This window comes from Candoia aspera, chromosome 2, assembly GCF_035149785.1.
Source record: "Candoia aspera isolate rCanAsp1 chromosome 2, rCanAsp1.hap2, whole genome shotgun sequence".
NCBI lineage: Eukaryota > Metazoa > Chordata > Lepidosauria > Squamata > Boidae > Candoia > Candoia aspera.
The window spans coordinates 145,953,781-145,975,750 of NC_086154.1; the positions used below are offsets into that span (position 1 = coordinate 145,953,781).

General features: G+C 41.1%; 1 protein-coding gene across 13 annotated transcripts in view; it reads right to left on the reverse strand.

The window, feature by feature from the left end:
• Nucleotides 1-21,970, reverse strand: part of MBD1 (methyl-CpG binding domain protein 1) — a 71,567-nt gene that overhangs the window by 23,386 nt on the left and 26,211 nt on the right. For 2 of the 13 annotated variants that reach the window (XM_063294019.1, XM_063294009.1), the window contains exons 6-15: nt 18,112-18,197; nt 16,302-16,342; nt 13,288-13,431; nt 12,998-13,132; nt 6,869-6,919; nt 6,376-6,444; nt 5,883-5,960; nt 3,733-3,789; nt 1,397-1,477; nt 211-375 (exon numbers count right to left, since the gene is read on the reverse strand). In XM_063294019.1, the coding sequence (XP_063150089.1) occupies nt 211-375; nt 1,397-1,477; nt 3,733-3,789; nt 5,883-5,960; nt 6,376-6,444; nt 6,869-6,919; nt 12,998-13,132; nt 13,288-13,431; nt 16,302-16,342; nt 18,112-18,197 (907 nt within the window). The remainder of the gene's footprint in view (nt 1-210; nt 376-1,396; nt 1,478-3,732; nt 3,790-5,882; nt 5,961-6,375; nt 6,445-6,868; nt 6,920-12,997; nt 13,133-13,287; nt 13,432-16,301; nt 16,343-18,111; nt 18,198-21,970) is intronic. The other 11 variants (XM_063294010.1, XM_063294011.1, XM_063294012.1 and 8 more) reach the window with 11 other exon arrangements.

Genomic DNA, 21,970 nt, shown 5'->3' on the forward strand with positions numbered 1-21,970 from the left:
TGAACAAAATGCACATGCTGGTACAAGACAAACAACATGCAAGGCTTTGTTAGTACCTTGATGAACAGTGAGCTCTTGATATCCACAGTTAACATAAAGAAGTATGAAATGGCGTACAACATATTATATGATGAAAAGAAATCTCTGTTGACAGTAAGTAGCAAAATGGTGATAGAGAACATAACAAAGCAGTTGGAAGGGTGCACCAACCTTTGCAAACTGCAGACATTGTTTCCAGCGGCACTTCTGGCGCTTGAGGTTCTGCCCTCCAAACTTGGGCTTGTCACAACAGAAATCACAGCGGCCACAGTCTGTTTTCAGCAGACAGGCTTCACATTCACCACACTTCCGGCTTCGCCGACTTTTGGAAGACTGCTACAAGGAGAAAAAGAGAGGTATTAAGAGAAGCCAAGAAGAATATTCTGCAAAGCCCAGGATAGTATCTGAGCAATCCAGTTAGTTCTAAAAGACACAACATCCCCAAACTTTGTATTATGAGAGAGTTGGGAAACAAATCTACCTCAAATGCAATTAAAGCATAAACAATTCAACCAACTCTATTCTCCTTTCAGAAATGTTTGAACTGTGATGCCACTTTTTATATTAAATTTTAGAAAATCAAGGAAATGCAATTTATTCCCTGGATCCAGAATGGCTAACTTAGCCCTTAAAATCTAACAACAAGGAACAGAGGTTCATTTCTATCCTTCTGAAGAAGATAGCTGCAACATTCCTTTCCTTGCTATGCCAATGATCACTGGGATAAGGATTGAGACCTCCATATCAAGTCTTAGCTGCTCAGAGATTCAACTTGTGTAGATTCAACTTGTGCAACATGCTGGTTTGGTCTACTATAAACACAGGGTGCTTAAACCTAGATGATTCCTCTAGGTTTTAGGTGCCAACCTCTAAGGACAGTAGGAGTCCATCCCATACTGAATAAAAATAGACTGCTGTGTATACAAGATGGTGCCCTCTAGAATAAGAAAGAAAAGGAAGATATGAGTTGCTTAAATAGTGATCACTCTTTAAGCAACTCATATCTTCCTTTTCTTCCTTGTTCTATGTAATTGTCAAGAATTACTGTTCAAAGATTATTGAAATTAGATCAGTTATTTATTGCTGTCTCTGCCTCTTTTGGGAATGACAGACTTATGAAACTCTACAGAGCAAGTTCTATAGCTACTCACTATCCTTCCTCCCACTTTGGTTACACATAGCCCATTGGACCCCAGTACAGAATCTGTTTTATACTAAACTTGGGAGTGCAGCCTTTGTGGTGGATTCAACTAGTCCTCATCACCTGATAAGTTCACCTATTTAACCTATTTGCCCTAACTCAAAATTGGCCATGTTCCAAATAAATCAGAAAACCAAAAAAAGAAACACAGTTTACCACACTGTTGAGTTTAGCCACAGGATGCTTGGGAGGTCGGCCCACTTTCTTCCTCTCTTTCGCCACCCCCAATTGCTTCTTCTGTTGGGAGGAACCCAACATGAGTTAGTAGCTGGGAGGACATGAAAGTCTTACTTGTTCCCCAAGACATTTTTAGTTCAGAAAGTTGGAAAACATTGCAGCATTCTTCTCTCACTGAAGACTCCCAAGGCAGAGCTGCAGTTTGTTTCATGTACTTTGAAGTACAAAAAAGGCCTAGCATTACATGCCTTGTATCACAGCACAACCAAATGAAATGGGTAAAGAAGTAATTAGGGCAGAGGATTCCAAGCAGAAGAGTTAGGGAGCAGCACAGTGATTTTGACACCTTTTATTAATACTGTCTAAATTATAATCATGTCTAAGGTAACTGATTTTGAAGGACAAAGCCACGCTAATAGTTAGGTCTTTGTTCTGAATCAACAACAAAAGAGTTTTCTTCCAGGAAGAATTATTCTCAGAGACCAAAAGAGAGAAGTAATTACAACAGCCAATGCCACCAAGCTAGAAATTTTACAGGCCAGGCAAATATGGCTTCCAAGAAAGAATCTTGGATTCAGAGAGAAATAAAGAGCTGTGATGCTTCATGAAGAACAAATAAACAAGCTCACAATTTAAGTAATACTTTATCAAATTCTATTTAAATTTGTGGGAGCCCACTTCTTGCATTTCAGATTCAAGGATTCTGAACAAAACCCTCTTATTGCCCTGAAACTTTCTCTATGACCTTTTTAATCTCTTAGACGAACACAGTTTAAAACCCTGCTCTACGGCATATTTTATTTATTTTATGTTCAAATTCTTTCAAGAAGGAAAAACGTCAGTGGGAAACAGGCACAGTCCAAAGCAAATTGCTAAATTATAGTATTGCCTTTATTTCTAAAGAAAGGCTCTGAATTCCACAGGCCCATTTGGGGGGGGGGGGGAGAGATGCCCGCATCTGCCAAAAAAAAGGCAGATAGGACACTTCCTGGGGACAGTAAGTTCCCTCTCCCTCTTTAATATACCTTTTAAAAAGAAGGGCTGTTTTAGATTCAGGTACAGTACACCGGGATGCCTCTTCCTCCTCTTGCTGCAAAGTCCAGCCCAGCTACCGCAGCTAGCTTGCCAAGAATAATGCAAGAAAGAGGATGCAAGTGGTGGGAAAGAGAAGCAGGCATGCTAATGTGTGCCTGAAACAAGGAAAAGCTTTACTTCAGGGCAGTAGTTTTCACACACACACACTGTACGTGTGTGTGTGTGTATCTTTAGTCCTATCACTTACTCTATGAAAGAAGCCGGATCCTGCTACAATAGGAATATTTGTCAGTTTCAACCAGTTTTAAGAACACTAAAATTTGCAAATGAGTGAGAGCTAGTTGGAGCTGAAACAATGTTTGCCATGCAAAGAGCAGTCTTTCCTTAAGCCTGAATCAAAAAATACATATAAATAATGAAAGAGCTAACTAGTACAAATGTTATTTCATATTTCATATGAATGTCATATTATTTTCCCTCCTAAGTTCAAACCTCTCAAAAAATACTCCAATCTCAGATCCCAGATAATGCTACACTGAAATGCTGGCTTCTCTTTTTTTCAGTACTCTCAACTGAAGACCATTGATTCTGTCCATCCCTCCCTCCCTCCCTCCCTCCCTCCCTCCCTCTCTCTCTCTCTCTCTTTTCTGGGCTCTTTCCCATTTGGGGGAAAGGGGTCATGTTCTGCTTTGTCTATTTCTGGTAGAAGAATTTAGAAATTCTGCCCTATAGACCAGAATGAAATATACTTTCAACATTTTGAACTAAAATAATGTCATGAGCACTGATGGTGAGTGGGAGGGGGCCCCTATCCAGGGGGGAAAACACGTGCGTAGTAGTGAGGAGTTGAGCAGCCATTCAAAGAGACACAGATCAGACCCGCCTTGACTTTTGGGGTTTATCTGCCTGGGTTTTCCCACGCTTCTTCAGTTTGTTAGGATTTTCTGTCTACTGTAGCAGTAATAAAACACTAGAGACCTATTCCTCGTCTCAGCATGGTTTCCTGACTGTTAGGACAAATAACTTCAGTCTTTGCCAAACTGGAAAAGGACCAGAACATTTCATCACTATTCAAAAGGGCAGGAATATGTAGTACAAGTAGGATAAATGTGGAGATGGCCCTATTTTATAATTCCCTCATCCAAAAACAGTCAAGATTACTGTTTCCAGGTAGCTCTGGATTTCCCTAAACACTGTGCCACAGAAATATTTAGTGTTAAATGTGCAAGACCGACCAGCCTACTTGGATGCTATATATTTTCCCCCTATTGCATACATACCCTACGCCTGACAATAGGATTGCCTCCAGGATCCCTTTGTATGGTAGGTTTCCATCTCTAGAGTAAGAAGCAGGATAGAACAAGTGATGGAATTAGCAAACAGAAATTACAATCTAGGTGGAGACATATGAGACATCCATAAACGAGCAAAAAGAAAAGAAGTGGCCAGAAAGACAGGACTGAAGTAAGGCTAAGCAGGCTTCCCTAACTTCTATAAGCGAACCAAATTCATTTTTCTTTTAAATGCTAGTGAAAATTGTATCCAGTAGGAAAGAGGGAAAAATTAATTTCAGTAGGACTAAATGAGAAGGAATAAAATAGGAAAATAAACAGAAACCTGCTTTGTAACTTTGTAAGAAAATCTAAGCTATTTCAGAAAAAAAGGAAAGTATGTTCAAATGCTCCTCATTGATTTTTGTTCCACCCAATTTCCAGATTCACCAATTAAACATTTTGAAGGACATTGGAGGAAAACGATTCTGAAATATTTTATCTTTTGGAATGAGTACATGTTTTGTGATTAAATTTTACTCACCCAAAATACATAAAACATAGGTTTTATATAAAGCAATTTATATTTTTATAATAATAACCTAATATCTAAATATACTGCTAGTTTGTAATACTGTGGCTGTATTTGTCTAATTTATACACTTCCTTTTATGCTTTATTTTAACATTTTTCCTTCTTTCTTGGATGGCAGTATCAAAGATACCTGTAGTTATGAGGCACAGGTGGTACTGCAGCACTCTTTAGCAACCAGGTACTATCACAATTTTGCTTGTCTTCTGTAATCACTTGCCTGGAAACAACTCTATGGCTTACTTCTACATGGGTGTGTAGGTACCACACCCCAAGGCATTTATGCCTTTGAAGAGATAATCCTTGATGTAATTATTTGGAAGTAAGCTATTTCTGTATGTACCAGCCCTTATCTCCATAGATTGGGACTTTACCCAGAAGTAGTTCAATGTGAATTTTAGTCATCCCAAACCCCAGACCATTACGCAAATTTCCTTGTATGAGCAGGTATGCAGACCACTTACTGTGGTAGCAGAGTGCCTCCGGTGGTGGCGGCCTGGGGCCAACTGAGCCTTTAGAAGAGGCCCATCCTGACAGCCAAAGAAACAAAGAGAGCAAAGAAAGTGAGAGTGAGGGTAGTCAGCAGGCTCAAAGATATTGGAAAGGGCCTTGCCTGAAACTTCAGTATAAGAAAGCTCTTCAGTCTTTTCATTAGGTTAATTGTGTACTGAAGGAAATGTTCCAGAAAAGCACATTCAAAAAATATACAACATATTGCATTCCATATTGGCCTAGAAGACTGACAAAGTGGGACCTGTTTTCCTAAATCGAGCAGTCTTATAGAGTTTATAAAGAATGTTCCATCCCATTCTGTTCTATTGTTCTAAGTCACAGTACCAAAAGCATATTAAATATGCTTGAGACACCAAGTCTGTTGTCTGCATTCAATTTGCAGGAAGAATTTGGGACACAGCTCCTCGATAGGAAGAGGAGGATCCTCCAACCTTAACTATGGTCTTATTCTCCATTTTGTCTCTCCAGAACTGCCTGGTACTTGCAGGTCAGCAGAGTAATGAACAATCCCCAAGGGGATATACTTATTGGAATGTACCCTAAAGTAAGAGATCCACTGTCTTGTTTTTGACTTGAATCATTCTTGCCACTGGAAGTTGGCTAACCTTACCCTGTTCAGGGCTGGACACTCCAGATGTTCCTAAATTGCAACTCTAGGAATCCCTCACTCTTGGCTATGATGGCTGGGGCTGTTGGGCATTGCAGTTTTGCCACATCTAGAAAGCCACAGATTCTCCAAGCCTTCAATTCTTTCATGGAAAACCACTGAGAAGAACCACAGCACACACTTTTGAAGACTGTGAATGGCATCGTCACTGTATTTTGGTAAATCATGTACCACCAGGCTGACTGAAATAATGCATGAATTGTCTCTAGCCAACAGGAAATTCCATTATTCTCCTAAAAGTATATATCCCCCCAAAATAGGGCATGGAAACCTAGATGATCACATGCTGACATTTAATGCAGCAACCTCCTTCACTGTAATTCAACCAAGACTGAAAAATTATACACAAAGGCACTACACCATTATTTACCATCACCCTCACACTCACTGTGGGAACCACTGGTGCAGCTGACAGCCTCTTGTGGTGTCGCTTTGGGACCCACTGGGCCTTAGGAGGGGACCCATCCTGGCAGGCAGAGGAGGAAAAAAAAGGAATGGATAAGGACCCACAAAGCTGAGGGAGCAACAAGAACTTCTAACTCCAAGTTCAAAACATTAGAATATTATTTACGTATCATTCTCAGATTTAATATAATTATTCCTCAAGAACTTCATGCTATCCAATAAGTTAGACCAAGGGAATGTGCCTGACCCAAGGCAGAGAAGGACATGGAAACCAAGGTCCTCTTGGCCCAAATATCACATTACAGTATTGCACTACCTTACAGCATTCATTATCCTTTAATTTCCACCTCATAAACTGATCTGCTTCCAGGATCAACATATATAACTAAGGGCAGGGGTAGGGGGTGGAGAGAGACTCAGATCCCTATGGACAGTAGCCCTCATTTTTATTCGCATGAAGAACTAGTGCCACTCACTGTAATTAATGTTGGCTTTTTCTGCCCACGTTGTTTTGGGGTGAAGAAATCCTTTGCTGAATCTGCTTCCTGGGATCAACCGAGAAACAGGGCCAAGTTGTGGCAATGTAAGGAGAAAATCTATGCACAGATTGACACACCATATAGGCATCTCCCCAAAAACAAAAATGGAAAGCCATGCACACAGCCACTTCTGACTCGCTGCATGCCATTCACCAATTTGCAAAGGGATCATGAACTAAGAAATCCACAAGGAGAAGGGATGCTGTTGCTTGGGAGAAAAGAGATCCCCTTACCATCCTGTCTGCCAGGCTGCAGCATTGTTCCTGCTTTGCCAATCTCTTGCTGCTGATTCATTCAGAAATCATATTGGAATACACAGAGCTAGAAAACCATGCAAACAGAGGAGCAAAAAAGCCAAATGGAATGGAGCAGAATGGAATGAAAGTGAGCAAATGCCAAGCCCCAGGAAGGCCATTCAACAGGTACTTACTACTACAAGTTTCTTCGAGCTGCAGCTATCCTTCTTGGGTGGGATTTTTTTCTGGAAGGATCAAGAGCCATTTAGTGCTAGAATGACAGGGTCAATATAAACTGCAGATACACAGGATTTTTAGGAACCACCCCTGTGGAATCTGTATTCACTGGGGTCCTTGGCCAGTGATCTCAGGTTCAGAATAAAAGCATGAGCACTGCACACATTCACTAGCTGTGAGTATTGCCAGTAACGCACCCACATACAGGTAAATAGAATCCACACTTTTCACTACCATTTTACTTTTATGCCCTATCTAAAACTATTCTTACATTTCCTGACCATCATTTCCATACAGAGCAAAGACTTTTACAGACCCAGGAGTAAAACATCAGAGCACACAAATGTCTAATTGTCAGACTGGAATCCACAGCCAACCCTCAGATTTGAAGAATCACACCAAACACACCAAAATTTCAAAATGATCCTTACATATCCTAGGGGAATGTTCCCTACATAACTCTTCCTTAAGGATTATATATCCCAAGATTCTCCTTATGCCTGCATGTTTCAGAGAGCAGGCACTCAGCCAGCATGCAGAAACCCCCTCTTCATCTTGGGACACTTGACAAGCAATTCTAGTTTCTCCTTGGATGTCCATAAAAGAGATCAGGAGAACTGTTTAGTTTGCAATCTTCTGCAGAGTCCAGTGAAAACTGTCATTGCAATAAATGCCAGTATTCTGCAGAAGTGATGCTTTCTAAAATAAAGAACGGTAAATACTTGAAATCCAAAAGCAGCCCAGCAAGTTCCTCTTTCTACAGAGCTATCATGGTGATCAGAAAAGAATAATGGAACTGAAACACTGAAATAAATGACGAAGAAAAACTACAGCCTGTCAAAAGCATAATGGCAGGAATCATAATGGTCCTGGTAAATGCTGACAGAAGCTATAAAGGCAATTAAAGAGCATAGCCAATTACACATCTATGAGTCCACTGCCAGCATCATCAGGTCTTGTAAATCATTGCAGCAACACTCAGAGAAAAAATACATAAAAATGCTGAAGAAGCTATGTCCATCTTATATTAAACCAACCTCTCAGGTGCAGCAGCTTACTTTTAACAGACATTTCTCCTTTATACACTAGGACAGTGTGCTGCAAGAAGTTAACAGAGCACATTCAAAGAATCAACATTTTCATCAAGCTGCTTTAGATCCTAGAGATGGGACAGAAAGTTTGGGGCAGCAGATATACTGCATTAAAAAGGCAATCTTCTATTTCACCAAGTAACGGGCTAGAAACCAGGAGTCTGAGAGTTCTAGTCCCCCTTAGGCAGGAAAGCCAGCTGGGTGACCTTGGGCCAGTCACTCTCTCTCAGCCCAGCTCACCTCTTGGGGCTGAGGTTGTGAGGAAAACAGGAGGAGGAAGGAGCATTAGATATGTTCACCGCCCTGAGTTATTTATAGAAACAATAAAGGTGGGATATTAAATAAATAAATAAATAAATAAATATAAAGTTGAATTCAGTGCATACTTGATCATATGCACATCATCTTTTGCTGCATTTATCTTAGAGTGGTGCTTAAAAGTTTGTGAACCCATTTAAATTTTCAATATTTCTGCATAAATATGACCTAAAACATGGGATGTTCTCCACACAAGTCCTAAAACTAGATAAAGGGAACCCTATTAAACAAATGAGTCAAAAGCATTATATTTGTTCATTGATTTATTGAGGAAAATGATCCAAAGGTACATATTTGTGTGTGGCAAAAGTAAATGAACCTTTGCTTTCACTGAATGGCATGCCTCCTTGGACAGCAATTTTTGTTGTTTATTCAGTCACTTCCGACTCTTCGTGACTTCACGGACCAGCCCACGCCAGAGCTTCCTGTCAGTCGTCACCACCCCCAGCTCCCCCAAGGTTGAGTCCATCACCTCTAGGATATCATCCATCCATCTTGTCCTTGGTCAGCCCCTCTTCCTTTTGCCTCCCACTCTCCCTAGCATCAGCATCTTCTCCAGGGTGTCCTGTCTTCTCATTGTGTGGCCAAAGTATTTCAGTTTTGCCTTTAATATCATTCCCTCAAGTAAGCAGTCTGGCTTTATTTCCTGGAGTATGGACTGGTTTGATCTTCTTGCAGTCCAAGGCACTCTCAGAATTTTCCTCCAACACCACAGTTCCAAAGCATCTATCTTCCTTCTCTCAGCCTTCCTTATGGTCCAGCTCTCACAGCCATATGTTAATAACTGCAACTAAACATTTCCAGTAACTGTGATCAGTTCTACGCATCGGCTTGGAGGAATTTTAGCCCATTCCTCCTTACAGAACAGCTTCAAGTCAGGGATGTTGGTGGGCTTCCTCGCATGAACTGCCTGCTTCAGGTCCTTCCACAACATTTCTATAGGATTATGATCAGGATTTTGACTTGTTCATTCCAAAACTTTAACTTTCTTCTGCTTTAACCATTCTTTGGTCATACGACTTGTATGTTTTGAGTCATTGTTTTGCTGCATGATCCACTTTCTCTTGAGGTTCAGTTCATGGACAGATACCCTGACATTTTCCTCTAGAATTCGCTAGTTTATAGTTCCATCAATGATGGCAAGCAAGCTTGGTCAAGAGGCAGCAAAGCAGGCCCAAACCATGATACTGCCACCTCCATGTTTCAGAGATGGGATAAGGTTCTTATGCTGAAATGCAGTGTTTGCCTTTCACCAAATATAATGTTTTCATTCAAGCCAAAAAATTCTATTTGGTCTCATCCGTCCACAGAACATTCCTCCAATAGCCTTCTGGCTTATTCATGTGATCTTTCACAAACTGCAGACTGGCAGCAATGTTCTTTTTGGAGAATAGTGGCTTTCTCCTTGCAACCCTGACATGTACACCTTTGTTGTTCATGGTTCTCCTGATGGTGATCTCATGAACACTGACATTCACCAATGCAATAAAGGCCTTAGTTCCTTAGATGCTGCCCTGGGATTCTTTGAGACATCCTGGAATATCACGCACCTTGCTCTTGGTCTGATACTGGCTGGTCAACCACTCCTAGGGAGGGTAATGATGGTGTTGAATAGCCTCCATTTTTACACAATCTGCCTGACAGTGGAGTGGTGGAGTACAAACTCTTTGGAAATAGTTTTGTAACCTTTTCCAACCTGGTAAGCATCTACTATTTTTTGAAGGTCCTCCAAGATCTCCTTTGTTCATGACATAACACACTTCCACATACCTGTGTTGTGAAGATCAGACTTTGAGAGTGAATACCCAGAATCTGTTCTTTAAATAAGGCAGGTCCTCCCACATTCACACTGGATTATCATCCTATTGACTGAAATGCTTAACTCTAATTTCCCCTTCAAATGAGCTGATAACCCTAGAGGTTCACATACATTTGCCACACACAAATATGTAGCTTTGGATCACTTTCCTCAATAAATAAGTATAATGTATTTGACTCATTTGTTTAATTTGGTTCTCTTTATCTAGTTTTAGGACATTTGTGTGGGGAACAGATCACATTTTAGGTCAGTTCAGTTCAGTTCAATTTTATTACGGTCACTGACCAGTACAAGATACAATTCTATAAAGATATACACATTAGCCTTAGCCTTAAAATATGAGCCATCTGATTTAATAGGTCATATTTATGCAAAACTATTGAAAATTCAAAAGGGCTCACGAACTTTTAAGCACCAATTTATTTATGATGTTCTAGTTACTAAACAAGATACACCAGGCACCAACAGTTTATTCTCAGCCTCTAGAAATCATACTGAGGTTGCAGCTATATTGCTATTTACTTGAAAATCAGCTCTATTAAATCAAATAGGCCTTGTATATGAAATATTCATGAATAATTAGGTCCCTCTCTGACTTCTCTCTTCATGCTTTTCAGTATAAGTTAGGCTAGAAACTTCTATCTTTATAAATGACAGCAAAGAGTCTCAGGAAGCTAACTTCTACCTTAGCACCATACACTTTTATTCCCCTTCAGAATTGCAATATAAATATCCCTGAGCATTCCCCATCTAGTTTATATCAATATTGTTCTTAGACTAGAGGAACCAATTGTGGTTCATTCCAAGCTACAGTAGACTCTCAGTTAACTGGCACCCATGAGGATTGGTAGATGTCGAATAAATGTAGTTTCTGGTTGCTTGAGAGTTACTATTAAACTGTAATACCCACTAGATGGCAGCAGAGAGATACCAATTTTTTTTGCTGGTTGCTTGAGAGTGCTGGTTTTTTTCAGGTTCAATTTTATTGCCAGTTGCTTGAGAGTGCCAGTTGCTTGGGTTCCGGTTAACTGAGAGTCTACTGTACCAACAAAATCATACTTAGGAATAACAGTATGTACAATGGTATTGAAAGAAAACGCCTCAGCGCCTAAGTAGTCCAGAAACAGACTGAAGAGAACAGCAGAACTCCTGAAAGGCAAAAAGCATAGAACAAAGAAGCATACAGTACATGTCATAATAAAAATGAACTAAGATGTTTTTAGAAAGATACTCCTAGGATGGCTTGCCATAAGAGCAGATGTTAAGAGTTCCAAACAGCAAAGAAAAATAATGTAGAATATTTATATTAGCAATTGTATGGGATCATGCAACAACTGAACATAAGTATTCCCTGAAAGCTCAACATCATTATACAATGAGTAATACTGGCAGGCAAACTTCCGCCAACACCGATATTTTTTTTCTTGCAACTTGGAACTGAAAGGAACCTTCTCAGTTTGCACAGGGCAAGATGTTCTAAAGCAGTTAGTATTTCTCGTGAACTGACTCAACAGGCAAATCATTGTGGGATAAGCTGTCTGAAGGCAGAAAGAGAAAACAACCAAAGTAAGGAAATTCTACAGCTGGAACATTGGTACACAATGCTGGTCATTCCACTTCAACATAAATGTTACAATACTGAAGAAGATTAAGGGAATGATGAACAAAAGAAGGTAAATTTTGTAACAAAAATCTTATCACTGGCATTCAAAACATTTTTTATCAGAGGACATGTATTTAATCATACTGAGATGCAATCCTGCATGGAAGAATATGGATGAACATTTATTCATTTAACATTTCTCAACATATTTATCTCATGAAATTAATAGGCAGTTTGTTATATATTGTCTAAGTATATGGGGGATAGTTGTATAATCAATAGTCACCACTAGCCATGTGCACCATCTTCATCAAGAACCTCTAAATCATTATCAGGCATATTTAGCTTATACAGTGGGCTACTGTATGAAAAAGATACACAGACAAGACAGTCTATGAGAAAATGTAAGTTTGTAAGCAAGCTTTAAACTTGGAACCACATGTCAAATTGGATGCCATGATCTTGCTACTTCAAATAGCATGGCCCTATCTATTTTCCAGGATTAGAGTTCTCAAAGGCCTAAGGATGATTGTTCTTTCCTTCAAGATGCTCTCAACCTGGATCTAGAAGCACAATACTTAAGACAAACAAAAGGAATGTTATGTTTTGTCAGTCTTTGAATACATTCTTCTTAAGCTGTTTCTCTTTTTACTCTGAGCAGGTTATTAAAGCAAAGAAGACACCCTGGCTAGAAATTGAGAGGTGCCCAACATGGCTTGTGTGAGTTGATCTGGCAGTAGACAGAAAAACATTCAAGTGCCACTCTGCACAAGCAGAATGAAAAGAAGGGGAAAAAAACTAAGTTTGGAACTCAAGGTAAGTCTATCAGCCATTTTTTTTCATCAAGGAAAAATAGGATTTATATCTTTTAAAGAAACTGACAGGATGCCATCCACACAAGAAAGATGTCAAAATCACATAAAAGAGGAGAAAATTACAGTTAGCTATTTTGCTCTGTAATGAACTCTACTTATTGCTTTACAAGTATTCAGAACTTCACATCAAGCTGAAGGTTTCCCGTTTGGCTTCTTGCTTTAAGCCAAGCCTCTATGGTCCATTAGAAGTACAATCCTTGGAACTTTCCTCTCAGATACACCTCTAGTCTAGCCATATCTTGAATTTTTTACTTCAGTTTGCAAAGGACTCCTCCTCCCCAAATGGAATGGGCAGGTGCTGTTTTCTCTTTTTTTTATATTCCTTCCACTTTGATCACTCCCTTTAAAGAATTTCAAAACTAGTTGGATCAAGCACACACCTTTCGTTTGAGACAACGGCGCTTGAGACATTTCCACTGACGTTTCATGCCAGGTCTCTGCCTCCTCAAACAGATAACACAGGTCCCACAGTCCTCAGTTATCTTGCAAGCCTGACACATGCCGCACTCAAGGCCCTGCAAACGAGAATGAAGGTGGGGGAGGTAATTGTTAACACTTAAAGCAGTCTCCAAGCCCATGTGCAACTGGGAAGGCGCAGCAGAAAAGAAGGAAAAGCACAAACCACGGAAAAGGACTAAGGGAAGGAAAAGCAGGAAGCAGCCTATGGTACCTTTTTGACAATCTTCAAGCATCGGCGTAGCAAGCATTTGATGCCAATGTGGAGCTTGGGGCTTTTGGCTCGCAGAACACACACACTGCAGATGCCGCAGTCCTGAGACATCTGGCAGGCCTGGCACACACCACAGCCAATTTGCTGCAAGGGCAGAGGGGTAGGGATAAACAAGGTTCCAGGGAAAGCAATATCCAAGGCCCTGTCACCTCAAAAGCACCACACTTCACCCATCTGGCTGACCACAACAAAAGCATCAAACTGGATGTACACTCCAAACTTTTAACTGCCATTTATCAAAATGCAAAAAAAAACCAAAAACCTGCTTATCTAGACTCAAGATATCAGCCATCAAATGTTTTAACAATTGTAAACTGCCCAGAGTCACTGGGAGTCAGGTGGCATATAAATATTATTATTATTGTTGTTGTTGTTATTATGCCCTGGCCATCTACCATCTTGAGCCAAGATTCTTTGCAAAATGCACTACTTAGGACATTTTCGCTACAGATGGAGGCAACAATAATGCACAACCTGCCAGTGAGCCCTATTTTATATTATAACCCCATCCTGTATTCTGTCATGGGTCTAGGAGTTTTCTCCCTCTGAGAGGGCCAGTGGAGGATACAGGGGCAAAGTCTGGCATGGTTATCTGCCGGGAGTTTGATCCGGTTGCATCTGAAGAAGTGGACAGGGCCCTCTCAGCTACTAGTTCGGTCACTTCTGTATTAGATCCATGCCCTTCCTGGTTGGTCAAGGCTGCCCAGGAGGAGGCACGTGATTGGGTCTGGGTGGTGGTGAATTCCTCTTTGAGAGAGGGGGTGCTCCCACCGGCTCTTAAGGAGGTGGTGGTGCGTCCTCTCCTCAAGGGGCCATCGCTCAACACAACCAGCCTGGACAGTTTTCGTCCAGTCTCCAACCTCCCCTTTTTGGGGAAGGTTGTGGAGAGAGTGGTTGCATAGCAGCTGCAGAGGACCCTGGATGAAGTGGATTATCTGGACCTTTTTCAGTCAGGGTTCAGGCTGGGTCATGGGACTGAGATGGCATTGATCGCACTCTTAGATGACCTCTGGCAGGAGCGGGATGGGGGCAGTGCGACCATCCTTGCTCTTCTTGACCTCTCAGCGGCCTTCGATACCATCGATCATGGTATCCTTCTGGACCGGCTTCGGGAGTTGGGGGTGGGCAGCACAGTGTTGTGACGGTTCTCCTCCTTCCTCCAGGGTCGGTTCCAGTCAGTGTTGATGGGGGGGAAGGTCCAGCCCATGTCCCCTACTCTGTGGTCTCCTTCCTCAGGGCTCGGTTCTCTCCCCTCTATTTAACATCTACATGAGACCGCTGGGGGAGGTGATCCGACAGTTTGGGGTAAGATACCATCAATATGCTGATGATACTCAGCTTTATATCTCTACCCCAGACCATCTGAGTGATGCCGTGGATGTCCTGACCCAGTGCCTGGAGGCTGTAAGGGCCTGGATGGGGTGCAATGGGCTTTGACTCAATCCAAGCAAGACTGAGTGGCTTTGGGTTTTTGGGCCTCCCAGTGCTAAGGTTTTTCCACCTTTGGTCTTGGATGGGGTTGCACTGCCCCAGACAGACCCGGTGCGCAATCTGGGGGTCCTCATAGACTCACGGCTCCTGCTCAAAGAGCAGGTGGCAGCCGGGGGTAGGAGGGCCTTTGCACACCTTCAGGTTGTGCACCAGCTGCGCCCGTTCCTAGACTGAGAGGCTTTGCTCACAGTCACTCGTGCCCTCGTGACCTCCTGTCTGGACTACTATAATGTGCTCTACATGGGGCTGCCCTTGAAGAGCATTCGGAAGCTTCAACTGGTGCAGAATGCATCTGCATGGATAGTAAATGGTGTCGGGTACTTGACACATGTAACACCACTGCTATGTGAGCTGCACTGGTTGCCGGTGTGCTTCCAGGTGCAATTCAAGGTGCTGGTTGTCACCTTTAAAGCCCTTCAGGGCTTGGGGCCGGGTTACCTAAGGGACCGCCTTCTCCCAGTTGTTTCTGCCCGTCCAATTTGATCTAGTAGGTTGGGTATGCTGCAGGTCCTGTCAGCCAGAGAGTGTTGGTTGGCAGGAACTAGAAGGCGTGCCTTCTCTTGCATATCGCCTGCCCTCTGGAACATCCTCCCTCCAGAAATTAGGATGTCCCCGACCCTGTTGGCCTTTCATAAGGCCATGAAGACCTGGCATTGTGCCTGGGCCTGGGGCCTCGAGCATGTGAATGGTCCTGTCTCTTGGCTGTATTAACATTCATGCATTGCTCACTTGGCAGCCATGTATATTTATTCTGTATTTATTTTATATTTTAACTGTTTTAATTGTAATTGTTTTAATTGTTTTATAGTTTTATTGTTGCAAGCCACCCAGAGTCACTCGCTGAGATGGGCGACTATAGAAATCAAATAAATAAATAAATATTCTTAATCTTTTCATCCTGAAACTCAATCTTCAGCCCTACTGTTATCTATAAATAGGGTACATGCTCCCGTACCTCTCCAATACTCTAAATCCAAAACAGAGCGCCTTCCAGTTGGGCTGGGCAAGCTGGCTACGGATGATAGGAAGCGAAGGGCAAAGCATCAGAGGGAGGGTCTCACACAGGGAAAGCTTATTCTAATGTATTCCAGCATACAGCCAAGTGGTGCTGAAGTTGCTCTGGCAAACAGGGTTGAATTACAAGCAAGCAGATTTCAAATCTGAGGTGGAATCTTAGCCTTTCAGCTTTTCCATCAAGCAGCCTGTCTGTCTGTCTCTCTGTCTGGGGTAAAACACTTCTTTCATCAGTTGGAAAGCAGACAGCAAACAGAGGGGTGCAGTTCCAAAAATGCAGACTGATAATAACATCATGGTTTCTCTCACATACTTGTACCTTACAATAAGTCATCAGTAGTATTTCTATTTGGCACAGGCTTATATCTAAGCACAGTACCTTTTATAGTCACAGACTTCAATATACTTTCTAAATTAAACAGAAATTGTGCCTGTGCCTTAGATCTTACCTTATAATATCTTTGCTCCCTGTTAAAAGCTCTTCTCTGAGCTGAAAGAAGCAAAATAAATAAATAAATAAACAAACAAACAAACAAGCAAATATAAAGCAGGCACACAAAAAACATTGTCTCGGTGTCTACTAACAAATTCAGCATGTAGAAAAAAGTCAAACAATCAAAAGGTTACCAGGCACATTAGTCAGCGAATCAGACATCTGACAGGCCACTCTGCTTCTCAGGCAGAACAGCAGAAAAGCAGCCAGGCAGTAAACATTTGGATTAGAAGAAAAGAAAGCAAGGTCTCCAGCAGTCTTTCTGATTTACAGAATGCTCTCCCCGAAAGAGACCTAGAGAAGTTCAAATAGAGAAAGCAAGGGAGATGGATGGTCTGGCGCACTTATACTCTAGAAGCCTCTGGTCAGAAAAGGGCCTTGCAGATTCATGCCTTGCCTTCAATGTAAGGTTAATAATATTTATTCAAGAGAAGGAGGAAGAGAATTTATCTTTCCTACTGACGTTTAATTATTTATTTATTTATTTATTACTTTAATTTAAACGGCTGCCCACTTGACATGCAGGAAGGGCATGGATCTAAAACACAGGCAGCCAAACTGATAGCCTTGAAAAACCTGATCACTTCCATGGGACCAAGAGGCTCAAACTCCTCCCAGTGAATTCCACTGGACTTGCACATTTAAGTCCAGCTCAGAGCATGTTTGGCTAGATTCACTCTTTATCTTTCTCCAGCAGTACTCTAAGAATCTCTTCTGCTATTTCACCTCACAAAGTTCCTCTGAAAACCAAGGGACTCCCCAGGAACCACAAGCAGGGAGAGACTTCAAAGGCATAATCCAAGGCCAAAATCACTCATTCTGAGCAATGACTTAGGCCTGAGTTGAACCATGTACCAGAGAGCCTCAGGGACAACCCCAAGTTCCCTCTGGAACCCAACAGAGTCCCTGTGGCAGGGAGCACCTGTGGAGAATTCTAAAGCAATCAAAGGGTCATCCAACCATGACAAAGGACTTATGTTAATTATTCCCATATCCAAATCATGTCACTACTTCCCTGAGACAAAAAACAAATCTAACATGACCTCTGTGTATCAGGCCCTTAATGATTTGGGTCAGGTCCATCGTAGCCATAGTGCCCGTGAACTCCTGAGCCACCTCCACCCCTAGAAAAACAGGTTGAAGAAAACTCCACCACTAACTCAGATAAAGTTGAGCTGATTTAACAGCAGCGATCCCAGCTAATCTCCTCAAAAACACAGATGACAATAGCCCCCTGACTCCATCCTCTCCTGAGTCTTGGTTAATGCAAAACCCAAAACCCAGGTGAGCATAATTCCAAGAGAGGTACACACCCCTCTGAGCCCACCCATGTCTCAGGCACACCAGGCCAGCGCTTTCATCCATGAGAAGATCATGAATGAAGGCAGCCTTGTCACACACCAATCTGGGGTTCAACAACATTAGTCAAAGCAGAGGGCTATTGAGGATTCAATGACCGGGCATCAAGGGTAGAAGCCAAAGGCCAGACAGTGGGAACATTTTCAAATATTGGACCCAGTGTCCCCAAGCATGGCCTGCCCCCAGATTCCCACCACACCTTCCTCTGTCTGTTACCATTGTGATGTTCCTACCTGCCTTCTCAGATCTCCAAGCTCTCCTAGCTTTCTCCCTCTCCATTCTTCCTAACAAGGAAATGGCCAGTTAATCCTTTATTTGCTTTAGTGGAATGTAAGTAATCTACCATTTCAGCACAGTGTCAATAAAACCAAACCCTTGCAACTCATCTCATCACTTCAAGCACCAACCTCTGCAGTCTGGGCAGAGCCACCGACAACGTCTCTGAGATGGCAGCATCACTTCTGGGAACTGTCCCTGACAGCTAGCACAGCACCTGGAAGAAAAGATGGACAGAATCATTCCTTTTCACCCACATCATAATTCTTTTTCAGCTGCTTATTGCAATCTGATCTATCACTCTAAGAGATTTTCAAAACTGCTCTCAAAAAATTTCTACAACATAACCATGTTCAGCTGTATTATCAGGAACAGTAATAACATGGTGATAATATGGTGCCGATGATTAACTCAGCAACATTTTGGTCCAATTTCTGATTGCCCTTGTCATCAACCTCTAGCTACTACTGACTAAGCAGCACAGTTCACTGAAGATCTCCAGGCCAAAGGAATGTGGCTAGGCAGATGAAGTAACTTAGCCTGAGGTGGAGGCCTGTCCTCCCAGTTATCTGCAGTAAGTATTAAACCATGTTATGAACATGCCATGCTATCAGAAGATACCACACGCTAAGCCTTGAACATTGAGACGCCCAGTAGAGGTTGAACACTGAGATTTAAGTTTTGAATTTGCTCAAAAGACACATGTTCACACACATACCAGGACAGTTGGACAGGCTGCTGAAGTAGGATTCAAAGCACTTCTACCCAGTTTTCAGCTGAAAAAGTCTTCCAAAGCTCAAAGGTCTATTGGCATGCTATCTTAGTGAAAATCAAGTGAAAGTAAAAGAGTATGTAGCAAATTGCTTCCATTCCAAGCTTCCCTATTTCTTTCTGACTTCACTGCTCTTGCCTAAAGTTACAGTTTCAAACAGAGGGGAAAGATAGAGGTCCTAGTCATGCACAAAGAGAAAGATAGCAAGTACAGAAATTGTCATTAATTTTTGCCAAATGAAGTACCCAACGTATTTCAAATTTTGACATTTATCCTTAGGAAAGAAAAGTTTTATAAAGCCTAATTTGCAAGATTAGCTTTATATCATTTCCAGGTTCCAAAAAAATATATCAACCTTGAAAGAAGTAACTTTTGTATGAACTGCAAGCAAGTCCATGTTTTATAAACAGATCAACTGCTGTAGATTTACTTTCAAAGGAAAGTACAGCAGTACTTTTGCTCAAACCAAAGGTTACACAGAAACAAAGTTGTCTTAGCATTAGATAATCATTCTTTCAATAAACACCTTTTACAAAATTCTAGATATAGCACTTCTATATGAGTATGGTAATTGCAATGATCAATTAAAAAATATAGTTCATTTTCATGATACTTACAGGTAGTCCTCGTTTAACAATGCTAATTGGGACCAGAAACTCTGTCATTAAGTGATGCAGTCATAAGTTGAAAAACCATGTGACCATGCCACTTAACAATAGCAGTTCCGGCAATCCTGGTTGCCATTGTGAAGCGAGGACTGCACAGGTCATTAAGTGAGGACCTCACATGATCGCAACTTGCAACTTCCTATCAACTTCCTCATTGACTTTGCTTGTTCAAAGCCAGCAGGGAAGGTCGCAAATTGTGATCACAGGACACTATGACATCTAATCATTAGCCAAGTGCCCGAATCTTGATCACTTGACTGCGGGGATGCTGTGCTGGCCATAAGTATGAGGACTGGTTGTAACTACCACACATTCAGCACCATCGTAAGTTTGAACAGTCACTGAATGAGTGGTCATTAAACAAGGACCACCTGTATTAGATTGGATGAGGTAAAGGTTTCCCTTGACATTCAGTCCAGTTGTGTCCGACTCTAGGGGGCTGTGCTCATCTCCGTTTCAAAGCCGAAGAGCCGGCGTTTGTCCGTAGACACTTCCGTGGTCATGTGGCCAGCATGACTAACCGGTACGCCGTTACCTGCCCGCCGAAGCGGTACCTATTAATCTACTCACATTTGCATGTTTTCGAACTGCTAGGTTGGCAGGAGCTGGGACTAGCAACGGGGGCTCACCCTGTCATGCGGATTTGAACCAACCTTCCGATTGGCAAGCTCAGCAGCTCAGCGGTTTAACCCGCAGCGCCACCACGTCCCATTAGATTGGATGCCCAACACTTAACATTAATATATTCACACAACCCAACCAAATACTTGTTTTTAATACCTATATACTTAGAACTATTTCATTATTGGAGATTATCTGGCTCAAACATTGATCCTCTCTCAGTTACAGCGTTCTTTGCCTAAACTGTATTCTTCCTCTCTTCATACTATAAAAAAGTATGACAGAATTTAGTCTAGCATGCACATATATTTTTCATTCTTCTCAAATCTGCTATTTGTTTCTTCAAGATCTACCAAAATGAACACCGCAGATCAGACACAACAACTTCATGGAGTCTCCTGCCCTGTCTTAAAACCAATACTTGAGAATGATACTGCTAAAAAGAAAAAAAAGAAAGAATGTATATTTCTGAAAACAGCAAAATGTATTTGTGCTTTATTTTTTAAAAAAGCATATCAAAGATTCAATGTCCTGTACCCTTCCTGGAAAGAGGCTCATTAAAAGAGATTGATAAGGAAAAAGACAAGCAGCCTATACAGTTCTGAAGCTTTTAATGAGAGCCATGGTACAGGCACAGGTACTTGTAACTCTTTACAAAGGGAGAGAAAATGGTTACAGAGATTCATGCAAGTACACACCCAACTATTAGGGTCCAGAATTATACCACTTTCCGCTCATCTTCAGAGCTGGATAAGTGGACAATTGTTGAGAGACTGTTTAAGATGGTGAACACACTATGTCTGCTCAGATAAGTATAAAGTAACTATTTTTATCAGAATGAAAGATGAAGATAAAATCATTATCTACATGATTTTCAAAATAATGCACATGAATGTCCTATTTTCTTAAAATGAACAGCAAGTTGCTTTGAAAACAATTAAACAAACTGCCCAGATTCACTCTTTGAGTAAGATGTGCAGTGACAAAATTCGAAATATAAATAAATAAAATAAACTTCCTTTGATTTTAAATTGAGATTAATAAATGAAATGGATGCTTCATATTTAACAGATATCTCACAAACTGATCAGGGTAACTATAAACCTATAGCTTTTAGATATGTAATTTGGAAGCTTGAGCACATTGTCAATAAGATGCTATGATTGTTGTTTGTTAACACTGAGCATGTTCTCATTGGTTATATCCCTAGTATATGGAATATGTCATTCTACCCATAATTATGCAGCTAAAAGAACTGCTGTACAACTTTGGAAGGACGAATCCACTCCTGATCTGTAAATTCAAATGTTGATATCACCTGTGTAGGTGCCTGAAATGGGTATTTTTCCATTTATCTACAAGAAGGCAAGAAAGGATTGTGGAGGATTTTAGTTTAATTTCATTGATTTCTTTGCTTTGTGATTACATATTTTCTCTTCCATCTTCTTTCTTTTTCAGGCTTTGCTTTGATAATTTAGATTAATTAATTTAATAATTATAATGAATTGTAACAAAGGAAGCAGCATTAGATTTGAAAGAGGGTATCAGTAAATCCTAAGGATATAATCTAGAAGAAAGTATCATTTTGTCATGTAGGTTAAATGATGCATAGAAAAAGCTTCTGAGAAGAAAGTGATCCTACATAACCTTACATAAACCATCTTATATTCCATTACTTGGTATCCAGTGTTACCATGTAGACCCACAGCTAGGAAAGACCATAAATATATATTATCAAAGTTATTAATTGGTAATTTGTTTCTTGAATAACAGGCCTCCAGAAAGCAACAGAAAGGCATTAAAAAGAATGATGGAAAACAATGCACAGAGATCTCAAAGTTCAGGGAGTATGCTTTTACCAACATGAATCTAACTCAAGAATGTATACATTGATTTAAAAAAAATTGTCACAAGAAGCTTGTACCATTT